The 12834-nt window shown below is 37.0% G+C and overlaps 1 protein-coding gene across 1 annotated transcript; it reads left to right on the plus strand.

Annotated features, from left to right (window-relative positions):
- Positions 1–2079: 2079 nt before the first annotated feature.
- On the plus strand, positions 2080–9488 carry MRPS36 (mitochondrial ribosomal protein S36). The gene is made up of 4 exons (XM_006913108.3): positions 2080–2233; positions 6500–6563; positions 7863–8050; positions 8563–9488. The coding sequence occupies exons 1-4, from the start codon at positions 2192–2194 to the stop codon at positions 8578–8580; spliced, it is 312 nt and encodes a 103-aa protein (XP_006913170.1). The 5' UTR covers positions 2080–2191; the 3' UTR covers positions 8581–9488.
- The last annotated feature ends 3346 nt before the right edge of the window (positions 9489–12834 follow it).

Consider the following 12834-nt stretch of genomic DNA (forward strand, 5'->3'; position numbering starts at 1 on the left):
TTTTATTTCTCTTTTGGATCCATGGTTTGGCTGATAATTCTAGGACCCAGGCTTGAGGGAGCAGCCACAATCTGAAACATTCTTATCGCTTATGAGGCCAAGTCAAATTACACAAACACATTTAAAGTTTCTACTTGGAAGAGGTGCATTATTTCTACCCAGGTTCCATTGGCCAGCCCAAATCATTGGGGCAGGAAAGTACACTTCTCTCACAGCAGGAGAGTGCTGTGTTTCAGAGTGGTAGATAGAAAATGGATATTTGTTGAAGAGACTACAGTCTCTCACAGTCTGCTGCCTTGGTCTTAAATATTAACTTTCCCTCTGTATGTAAAAGATGCATCCTTTCCAGGGAAGATAAGCTAACCGTGTCATCCAGTGGTTTCAAAGTTCAGGATCACATGACAGTCCTTCACATCAGGTCCAGATATGACTCTTATTGATCTAGAGGCTTGTGAACTGAGAAGGCCAGTTATATTGCTTCACACAGTCAGCAAACAATAGTGGACAAGGTCTATAGCAATTCTGAAACATAGCTTGTTCTCTTTCTAGAAATAGTGATTAGGCTCTAGGTGCTCCCTAGGGATTCGGCTTTCATGGTGCTCTTTAGAAACAGTTCTTCATCCATGGTTCTTTGTCCTTTGGGAGGTTCTCCCTTTCCATTACCTTGACCATATCTGAGGAGGGCATTAAAAAGTATGCCCCCCTCAGTAGCTTTCTCATTTGGGAACTCAAAGATTTTAACATGTAAATCAGTCTTTTAAAATCTTTTAAAATCCCGGCTAACCCTGGATGAGAATATTGTGAAGGAGTATGAATGCCAGTACTTAGAAATAAACCTACAGTTAGAGAAAAGTTACAGCATTTTCCTGGCAGACTTTCCCAAAACAAAATCCATATCAATATGACCAATAATTTGCACTGCATTTGGCATTTTGTGTATTTATTATCAGGTATTCCCAGGAGACTTCTTGGTATTAGAGGATTTGGAAAGTTTATGTTTTAATAAAATCTCTATCTACATCGTGGGACTTATTTACCCATTTTCTTCATCTCTCCAGTAATAGCATAAAGGAAAATGGAAAATATTTTATTTAGAAAAATAACCAAGGAAGTCTGTCTTTTAAATGATTTCAGGACAAGAATCTAATATTGTAGATTTTCACAAACGTGCTGTTTTTATGTAAATGAAAAGTCTGTATTAGGCATCAGCTGCTGTTGCTTTTGCGATTCGCCCACACACACTATTGAGGTCATTAACGAAATTATAAGATACTTATACAACGTGATGATTTGATACACATTATGAGAGGACTCTCTTTTATGTCTTTTGCCCATCTTTTATGTCTTTTGCTCATCAATCTAATTTTAGAATACGCACTGCTAAAACAAGCGTTGAAAGCTTTCTAAAAAATAGATTTCTGGTCTCCATAGTTAGGCTCAGTAACATTTCTTTAACAGCTCCCCAGATTTAGAAACTACTGAGCTAGAGCATCAAAACAAATTTGTCACTCTAAATATTTATCATTGCTTAAGGCCACATTACCTACAAAGTTGTGTTAAGTAACATATTGTGTATTAAAAATTACAACAATATAAACATTAATATTTACCATAGAATTGGGAAATGATACGGATGACATGTTTCAAAAAAGAAAAACTTGAACTTTTTGAGTTCTCAAATTTGAAGCAGGCATCAGTTTAATATCAGGATGAAAACAAGAATAGAAGACCAATTCAAGCAACACCAATAAACAAGCGCCTATAAGATGGTTTTGTGTAGACCCTGAACTGACTGAGCTCTCCATTAACTCCCAAGTTTTAACAAGATTTTAACAAGAAGTCACAAGAGATTGTATTACTTATTTGGTTTCTAATTAAATTTCGAACTATATTAAAATTAGGAACTAGATTTCTGAAGAGGAAACGGTCCTAGATAACTCGTGGCTAATGAGCAAAATAAACCCACATCACAAAACTTCGTCTGCAGAACGAAAACCATGGGAAACAAGTGGATCAGTTTCCAGGCGGGAAGAGGGGAGGGGCGGGGTGAGGCGCAGAGGGGTGGAGCTAGCTTCACAGTGGAGGTTGATCCCGCCTCCGTGACGTCACGGGCAGGGCCCGCCCCCAGCCGCCCACAACTGTTATCGCTGAGGCTCCCGAGCGCCCCGGAAGCTGCCCCTTCTCGGGGGTCATGATGGGCAGCAAGATGGCGTCCGCCAGCAGGGTCGTTCAGGTAACGCGATTCGGTCGCCTTTCCGTATCAAGGGTAATAGGGATGGTGCTGACTGTAGCCAAGGCGCTGGGGAGGAAAGGCGGTGGCGGTGACCGCGGCCCTGAGTGGCGCCAGCGGCACCGCCTAGGGGTGTATGTGAGAATTAGACCTTAAGCCGCTGGGTAGGGTAGTGAGCTGGTGACCGGAGCTGAGGGTTCGAGCCAGGCTGCAGGAGTGTCGCATCTCAGCAGGTAGGCACATAGCTGCTCTGGGGTCCCTGGACTGTCCTCCGCCAGGACCTCGTTAGTCCTCCTAGGTGTCTGCGGGCAAGGCTTCCCTGGCTGTAGGCTGGCCAATCGGCGTCTAGTATAGTATAGAGATATCCTGGATCAACCAATCAAAAGGAAAGCGGTATCGGCGAGTGAAAGGAAGCGATCTCTGCACCTGACCCAGTGTCCCTTCAAGGTCTTGGGAATGGCCAAAGAACTGGCTCCGTCCCTGTCTGGGGCTGGTCCTCCCCACCAATTCAAGTGTCTGATTACAGCCGGATGAGAGGAAATTTAAAAAAAGAAGAAAAGAAAAGATTATTGAAATGTAATTGTAATATGTTTTAGTGTTGGTTTCCCAAGCTTTTTTCCCTGAGTTTAGATTGGGAGCTAGAGAACTTTATTGTTAATCCACACATCAGTTACTTACTCCTGATAGCTTTGCATTTGCTTCTCCAGCTGTGGTCTCAAGCTTAAATAAAAGAGGTAAAACTGGATATAAAGGGACACAACTTCCACTTTTGCAGTTGATTTACACTACCTTTTTCAACTCTGAGAGTGTATTACTGTATGATTAACTTTTAACTTTGATATGAGAAGTGCATTTCCCTTTGCACAAATATATCTCTTAAAAGGCCTTTTTTTAATTAAAAATTATCAGGGTGACATTGATTTCACTCTGAAAGATAATCCTCGATCCCAGTCTTTGGTCTCATTCCAAGTAATGATCCTCACTTATTCAGTCAGTGGGTAGTTATTGAGTATTAATTAAAGATTCTGTGAGGATAAAGAGAACATCTGACACAGGACCATAATATATATCCATAATATACAGCCCAATTTAAAAATGAGTAAAAACAATTGATACTGCACAAAAGAAGACATCCAAATGAGTAATAAGCCTGTGAAAAGATCCTCATTATCATTACTTGCCAGGAAAATACAAATTAAAACTAGGGAGTAGTACTACACTCACCAAATGATTAAAATTAAAGACTGACAACTCCAAGTGACAGTACCAACATGAAGCACCTAAAACCCTCATACATTGTTGGTAGGAGTATAAAATGGCACAGTCACTTTGGAAAACTTTTGTCAGTCTCTCATAGTTAAACATACCTACCCTTTAACCCAGTAATTCTACTCACAGCTTTATACCCGAGAAATGAGTGCATATACCTATAAAAAGACTCATATAAAAATGTTCATAGCCGCTTTATCTATAGTAACTCCCAAACCAGAAACAACCCAAATGTCCATTAGCAGGATAAACAAATTGTGGTATATTTGTTAAAATGGAATAGTACACAGCAATAATGAAGAACTACTGATATTTAAAAAAAGATGCTGTGAAATATATAATAAGGAATGGTCTATCTCCTAACAGTTGGAAAGACTTGTACTCAGATAGTCATAATAGAAAGCAGTATGTGCTAATATTATGTAATAATTACATATTACATTAGCAAAATTGAGTACCTCTGTTCCACACATACTCATTGCTGGGACTGTTGTGCCAGCAAGACAGACACAGTGCCTCCATAGAGCTTAGAATTTGGCTGTTGATCTACCTTGAAGAAAGGGTAGTATTTCAACAGACACACTGGCACAAACTGAGGGGACTACAAGGTATTCAGAAGTAATTTTGGAAGAGTAAGTTATAGGTATTAAATGCCTTCTGAATGCCAAGCAGAATATATTTGATACATTTGGGCTGATATAAGAGCAGAAAATCGATAATTTATCATTTTGGAAATCATTTGGCTGCATAAGACACAGGGGAAGAAGATGGGTGGTCAGATTAATTTAAGATTTGAGATTTACATATATGGTGAAAATAAGCCTCCATCAAGGAAGTTGAAAGTGCTGATAAGAGGTTGAATGAACTGTGGGTTCTAGACTTATTTTCCCCTCATAGAGATTATACTCTTTTGCATTCCTATAGCAATAAATGAATTCCTGCTTTCCCATAACCTTCCCAACAGACATCAAATTTGTACATTTTAATATGATCTAATTGATAAAACATCTTCATGTAGTTTTAACTTTCATTATAAATGAGGCTATCTTTTCGTATCGTTAAGAGCCATTTTCATTTCTTTACCTGTGAAGAATATGTTGCCCATTTTTCTATACTTATTTTTTATTTGGTTATTTATTTATTTGTTTGTTTGTTTATTTTGATGAGTAAAAGGGTTTTTTTCTTTTTAGTACAGTCCACATTATCAGTTTTTCCTCTTATGGGATAAAGGGTGATAAAATAAAATTGACTATATTACTGTTGAAGTTGTGTGTATACATATTCACATGCCTATGTAGTTAGTCCTACCTTACAGATGGTCTGTTTACTCACTTGGCAGGTGTTTCCTGAGCATTTACTATGTACCAGGCACTGCTGCAGAAGTGCTAAATTCTCTGACTCTGCCTTTTCAGGAGCTTAGCTCTTCTGTAATCAGATAAATCTCATTTATCTATCTGCACAGTAATCTTAAGATGTTCAGGATACTATGGAAACAAATGAGAAGTATCAGATTTTGGAATCAGGAGAAGTTTCTTAGGAGTGATATTCGAGTTATTTTAAAAGATAAGCAGTCAGGTCAAAGTGGAGGCATGGAAGTGGGGTGGGATTGGGGAGAGATTTCCTTGCAGAGGACACAAGTTGTAGATTAAATAGGGATGGAAATAGCATGATAAATTAGGAAAATGAAAAGTACTTCAGAATACCTGAAGTAAAAGGTACACAAGACAGTGGTAGGGAATGAGGCTGGAGAGGTATGGAAAGGCCAAATCATGATGGGCCTTGTGATTGCCAAATATAAGTTTGGAAGTTTATCCTGAAAGCTGCTGAACATTTAAAAAATGTTCTGAATTTTTATACAAGTTTATTTGAGCGAAACTGGTGAAAGATGCTGGGGAGCAAGATCTCGAATGCTCTCAAAATTTTTTAAATGGGGTATTGACAGTAGGATGGATGGAACATTCAAGAAGTTTGGCTATGATAACGAAGAAACAGTTACTAGAGGGAGAAAGAAGTTTTGTTTTTTAACATGAAAGATTTAAGCATGCTTTTATGCTGAGGGAGACAACTATATTCCAGCATTTTCTAGGCAGCAGAATTGTGGTGAGTTTTCAGGCCAGTCCCAACAAGCCTGTTTACTTCTGTACTCATATAAACTGTATGATATGTAATACACAGAGTATACAAATATATGGCAGATAAAGATACTTCAGTCTCACTAGTTACACAGTAACTTACAAATTACTTTAGTTGAAAACAGTACTGTGTTTATTATAGAGACTTAGCCTTGTATATTGAGAAGATTTTATACTGAGAGATCCATGTAAGGTACTCTATAGTATTATCCGGAATTTTAGGGATAAAACATTCTCTTCAAATATCTGTTATAAAAACAGTATTCTAAGAATATATATTTCTAAGGGTATAGGAAAAAGTAAAATAAAGGACAATCAAAGGTTTAAACCTATTTTATGTGGGTTTTGGGATTATGGATAGTGTTTCCTTCTTTGTGTATTCTGTATTTTTTCCAATTTTTTTACACAGAACATGTTACTTTTGTAGCCAGAAAAAGCATTTTTTTAATTACCTAATTTTCAATAAGCTTTTTTATCCTATTCTCAACCACTAAATATTAACGGAGTAGGGAAGCAATACTCAATACATGTCAGGAAACATCCAATCACCAATCACACAACATAATCAATGTAGTCTTCATCGGGTTGCCTTTGAGGTCAGTTTGCAGTACAGTAAAATATCCTGTGATGTACGAAGTACAAAGTCATTATGACTAGGAGATAAACAAATTAGTTAATAGTTTATAGCCTAGCTTTCATGGTTGAAGAAAAGTAAAATAATAAAATTTAAAGGTGCTGCCAAATAATAAGTTATTTTAATGAAGGTACCTCTTTATGAGGTTAGTAGATTGTTTCTTTTATGTATAGTTAATGAGTTTATTCTAAAGTATCATCTTTTTTTTTCTATGCATTTTTTCATCCATTTTAGGTGGTCAAGCCACATACTCCATTAATAAGGTTCCCTGATAGAAGAGACCATCCTAAACCCAATGGTAAGTTATACTTTAATGTTTTGGTTTTTTTAATGCATACATGTATATTTACACGTGAATATCCTATTATAGGCAATATTTTTCATTTAAAATCAGGTAGACCGTAGCTTAGTCAAAATGGTACCTTAGGTTACATGCCAAAAAAAGTAATAAAATCAACTTTTATTACCTCCATTTGAAAAGGTAATGACTTGGTGGTGGCTCCATAGAGTAGTGGTTAGCACGTCTGCTTTACACGCAGAAGGTCCTGGGTTCGCACCCCAGGTGGAGCCATGGACCATACCCCGAGTTCGTTAGGCCTAGGGCGAACCAGGCCCAGGTGCACCCAGGTGCACACCACAAGTGTGTGGGAGGAGATGCCCCGCCTTCAGAAATCCAGTTTTTAAGGGGAAATGGCAACATCCATACCTCAGGGGTAGAAGTGTGTGTGTGTGGGTGGGAGGGCGGTTACAAGGGGAAGGGGGAATAAATAAAATAAAAAGGTAACGACTCAATTCAATGTCTCTGAATTTTTAATGATATCAAGTTTTTATAGGGGAATTTTTGTTTTACCTTTCTTCTATCCTTTAGAAGAATCTCCCAAACTTACATTTGCAGATATGGCGAGGAATAATAACCATTTAAATATTTCTCTCCCTGCTAATCTTTTCTTTCATTCACTCATTTATCTATTTATTCAATCAGTAAATATTTTTTAGATTGTTGTAGACCTTAGCAATCATTGCTTACAAAGTAATTGAAGTTTCCAAACAAGTCCTCTTTTTCTGTGACCCTTCCTTTTAACCAGATCCTCCGTCCCTGTCTTGAATATAAGGTATTTATTTGATCCTTAATTCAGGAAGAATTTTAACGAATTTTATACAGATATTTTTAACTTATTGTAACTCTTTATAAGAAAGAAGATACAGGAGATAAACAAGTATAAAGTTACTGAGAAAACAAATCTCATCTACTTTTACCAACTTTCTTATTCCCTGTTATAAGATAATACGTGTAAACTCCAACATATGACAAAACTTGTAGGTTATTCATATGGATTGAACTCCACTACCTAAAAATTTCATTATTTTATATACTTTTTGTTCAATTTAGCGATTCACTCATTTAAAAGTACCTCATTTGTTTTAAAAAGAACTTTATGAAATTATATATATGTATCTACCCAACTAAGTTACTCTATAATACTTACCTCTCAGAATTATACTTATTTCACGAATGACTAGATTATTCAATACATAACTCAAAATAGTATTTTAAGACACCTGAATAATTTCTCTAATTACATTTTTTAAATTTCAGCATCAGAAGTTTTGAGATCCGCAGGACTACCATCTCACTCTTCTTCAGTTTCACAGCATTCTAAGGGAAGTAAATCACCAGATTGGCTGATGTATCAGGGTCCACCAGACACTGCAGAAATAATAAAAACATTACCTCAGAAATACAGAAGGAAACCTGTGTCTCAAGAAGAAATCGAATTTATCCAGGTATGTTATTGGTCTTGATCACAGAGCAAAACACCTTAACAGTTTTTGGCTTTTAGAACTTCATCTGCTAATTTACATGCTTTTCTCATTGTCTTGTCATAGTGTGTCCATATCTAAGACACAGATGGTCTGGTAGGCTAGGACTATGAGAAGTAAACTAGGCCTTCAGTAAATGTGTATGAAAGAAAATATGTGTAGCAGTATAATATGGTAAATAACAATAGATATAACCACATTAAAAAAGCTCTTTAGGGTCCTCAATAATTTTTCAGAGTGTAAAGGACTTCTGAGACCAATAAATTTGAGGGCCACTGATCTAGGTCAACCTTGGGTCCCTTCCAGATCTAAATTGTTTGTAACATTGATATGAGTGCCTAAAAGCATTCAAAAAAATGAAATTGTTTTTTAAAAAAACTAAATATCATTTGCTTAAAATAGTGTAAATTTATATAATGGCCATGAAAACCTTTCTGTAAATTTAACCCCTAATCTTTTTATCTTTTCCTTTTCAGCGTGGAGGTCCAGAATAATCAGACAATGTGGCTGCTGTTTTTCATCAGGCAAAAGAATAGTCTTTACAATAAAGGACTTCCAAAATGACAAACGAGAAACTGTAAACAACTTTAATAAATATTCTGTAAAAAAAATATATAGGAAATTTAGATGAATACTTGTATCTCCTAATTTATGTATCTTGGTCAGCTTCACAAGCTTACCTAATTGTTTATATACTTTATACTTATTAAAGTACACATTTTTCAATGTTAGCCTATTAATTTACTCTTATGAAGTATTAACCAGTGTTGAACTATTAAAAGTACAAAGTGTCTAGTAAACTGTCATGTTTCCCATAATTTTACTTTTCTTTCAAATTCTATTGAGACATAGAATTTGTCAAGCAGAATTATTGCTTTTGGGAAGTGATTTTACTGAAATTGGATGAGAATCAGTGAAGTATTTGTTCTTAATCTCATTATTTGTTCTAATCTCAATGTTTTTTTCATTGCAAAGTTACTGGCGTATAACTGGCTTAATAAGCATCCAACTCTAAATGATAAAAATATAGCCAAGGTAGCCAGTGACTTTGTGGTATTAAGACTATTTGTAACCATGTTCAGAAAAAAAGTCGAGTATAAAATGGAAGAGAGCAGAATAAATATAGGAATAAATGTTTGACTAGAAACTGCAATTTATTGTGTTTAGGGCTGTTAAGAAAGTCTTGTTCTTTATTTTACTGTTTTGATTGTGATCATGTATGCAAATCCTGATAACCATTAACTTTCTCAAACTTAATGTCTGAAAGCCTCATAAAATCAACCTAAATTTTAACCTTAAGGCAATTAATGAAATTTCAACAGGGTCTTCCTGTGCCAAGGATATGTATTATTGTGAAAGTAAAGACTGACAAAGCTAAATAAATTTTCTTCCATACCTTTAATGATTTCTAGAACATGCTTTCAAGAAGTCGTCTCTAATAGTAAGAGTAGCTCATGAGAAATAGAGGAATAGAATTGTCGAGTATTGCCCAGTTGCCAATAGGTGTTAATCTTTTTTTATTCCAGTGTTGTTTTGCTTCGCTTGTAAATTCTGTGTAAATGTTGCCCCAACCTGAATATGAGATAGGGGTTTGGTGCTAGCAGTCACCTGTTCTGATGATTCATGAAAAATACATGATTCATGATTTTTTTACTATTTAAAATTTTTATTTGGAAAATTTTCTTAAAAACTAGCACTATTCTCTTTTCTCCTTAGCTTTCTCATTTCAGCAACAGGAAGCCCAGGGCAATTTATTTTGCTTTTAGAAACAGAGTGGGTTCAGGTAATAAAGAGTGGCTTTAGTAATATTGTGGGCCAGTAGTTAGAGACCCCAATACTGGAACTGTCGGAGGGCCACCTTTACTACAGCTGCTGCCATGAAAGTCACAATGAAAAATATATATCTCTTATAGAATTTGTTAAGTACAGGTATGGCAAAAAGGCACGTCAGTGGAACTTGCTGTCTTAAGATGAGCTCCCAAGGAAAATAGTGTCATAGAATTCTGTCTTGGCTTAAATAGCCTGTATTTCCAATTACAAGTTAAGCACTTAAATATATATAACCATCAGGAAGTTGCTTAATTTGTCCAAGTTTTCGTTTTCCTCTCCAGCACAATACAATGCAATAGGAAGGAACAAATTAGTATATTATGTATTACTTTGTAACAAGTTACCTCAAAATTTAGGCGCTAAAAACGACAATCACTTAATAGCTTATGGCTTCTCTGGGTCAGAAAGTCCTGAGCAGCTTGGCTGGGCAGTTCTGCTGTATCTTTAATGAGGCTGCAATCAGATGCTACCTGGTTCTGCACTTATCTGCAAGCTTGCCTGGGGCTGTACAATCTACTCCAAGGTAGCTAGCTCACTAATGGCTGCAATTTGAAGCTGGCTCTTGGCAGGAGACCTCAGTTCTTCTCCACATAGCCCTCCCCACAGGGCTGCCGTAGTGAATTTATGACATGATGGCTGACTTCCTGCAGAGCAAATCATCCAAGTGTACAAGGCAATACCTTTGATAATCTAGACTCAGAAGTTACACACTCATTTCTGCCATATTCTATTGGTCACACTTAACAGCTTGTTTCATTGCAGAAGGAAACTGCACAAGTGCATTAGTACCAGAAGGCAAGAATCATTGGGGCCATTTGGGAAGCTGGCTACTACCAGTGTGTGAAAGTGCTTTATAAACTAAAATGGTATACAGAGGTTGAATAGTATTTTATATATACATTGACCTAGTGAACCCAGAATATCACCTAAACACCACTGTCACTTTTTAAAAATATCCCCATATAGGCATTCACTGTCAGCAGCATGGTATAATGTAGTGATTATCAATTTATATGCCATGGCACACTTGGGAAGCTCAAGCCTCACAAGTGTATCCTCAAATTTAACTCATATTTAGCTTATTTCTACTACAAGTTAAAGGTTAGATTGTTACAGTGATACTTTCCAGAAGGAACTTTAGCCTAAGTCATGTTACACCATGCATCATTAGGTATGACTTGCCACATTTAAGAGATAAAAGTGGTAAAGATGGTGTTTACAATATGTAAGAATTTTGCCTATGAATATATCAGAACTCAATAAAAAACCAAGTAGTGACAAAGATCTAGAAGGTGACCAAAAATAATTATGCAATGACTAACATAAACTAAAACATTGTCAGACACTTTTCTAAGGGTTTCTGAAGTGTAAAATCACTTAAGCCTTGCGGCGACCCAATGAGTAGGTCCTATTACAGAGGAGGAAACTAGGGACAGAAAGGTTAAATAATTAGCCAGTATCATAAATCTAGTGATTGAATACTTGGGCCAATAGTCAATACAAGTAGTCTAGATCCAGAGCAAGGACTCAACATTTACACTATATTAACTTCGACCAAATTCTAAGCCTTTGATATTCTGCTGTTTTCTTCAACATACCTCTGAAAATCAAGATTCTCAACTCTTAGGAACATCGAATGCTCCAGCTCAAAACCTTGGAATTATGCTTCCCCCACACCCCAACCCATATCCAGTCTGTCAGCAAATCCTATTTGCTACAAGCCAAACTGGTACCACCTATACAACGATCTGTATTATGTCAATCATTTTTTAACAGGCCTTTCTTTTCCTTGACTACCTCCCCACTCCCATCCCCCACCCCCACCCCCACCCAAGTCTATAGTCTCTCACAATAGCCAAAGAGAACTTTTTAAAATATGAAGTCAGATCGTATCACTTGTCTGCTCAAAACTCTGCAGTGGCTTTCCAGTGATGTCCTTCTTGTCTCACCCTGTTTAAAACTGCAAACCCTAATATCTCTATCCCCTTTGTTATATTATCTCTACAGCACTTATCACTATGTATCTTAACATATTTTACTTGTTATCTACTCCTATTTGAAGGCAAGGATCTTTTGTCTTTTCCTCTTCTGATATCTTAGAGTCTGCAACAGAGCCTGGCACATAGTAAACATTCAATAAATATTCACTGAATAAATGAATTAAAGTGTTTAATTCGTTGATTTGGATGAAAATTGGATGAAATTTTTATGAGAATTGAAGTTGGTTACTGATAATAGTTAACACTTATTGGGCACTTACTATGTCTAAACTTTATGCATGTCTCATTTAATCCTCACAACCACCAATAACGTAGTCTATTATTATTTCCACTCTACAGAGTAGAAAACTGATAACCAGAAATCCGTTCCACAGCACAAAATTCATGAGTTGAATTAGATTTTGTTTCCTGGGGCGTGCTTCATAATGGGATTGAACTTGGTAAGACTGTCTCTTGAGTTGCCATTAAGAACCGGTCACGCGCCTAAGTAACCTGAATTTGCAGGGTTAGGCGTCCGTAGTAACCGTCGCGACAGACGCGCTCGAGCAAAAACCAGAAAGGGTCTTCAAGGAGAAGGCCAAGCTTGCCGACTCATACACACCTATTAAATCCCGAACTCAAAACATCGTATCAGAACGCTGAGCCGACACTGGTAGTGAAAATATCTAAGTTAAAATGGTAATAAAGTAACACAGATAACTACCATCGAAAAAACCCCACTTCTGGGACCAACAGGCGATCACGTGAGAGGGCGGGGAACCGCGCAGAACAGCCAACCAGCCCGGCCTCGCGCAGCTTCCGTAAGGTGGGCTGGGGCCGGACTTATTTAACAGCACCCACGCCCATCCCGGAAGTGGGGGCGGAGCTAATAAAGCGTCAGAGCCCAGTGAACGGAAGTGGCTGTTGGAGGCTTTAAGG

The sequence above is a fragment of the Pteropus alecto genome, unplaced genomic scaffold (assembly GCF_000325575.1).
Source record: "Pteropus alecto unplaced genomic scaffold, ASM32557v1 scaffold20, whole genome shotgun sequence".
Taxonomy (NCBI): domain Eukaryota; kingdom Metazoa; phylum Chordata; class Mammalia; order Chiroptera; family Pteropodidae; genus Pteropus; species Pteropus alecto.

Coding starts and splice junctions, on each gene's coding strand:
- MRPS36 (XM_006913108.3), top strand. CDS start 2,192: ATGATGGGCAGCAAGATGGCGTCCGCCAGCAGGGTCGTTCAG. Junction 2,234..6,499: donor CCGCCAGCAGGGTCGTTCAG/GTAACGCGATTC, acceptor CATCCATTTTAG/GTGGTCAAGCCACATACTCC. Junction 6,564..7,862: donor AGACCATCCTAAACCCAATG/GTAAGTTATACT, acceptor TTTAAATTTCAG/CATCAGAAGTTTTGAGATCC.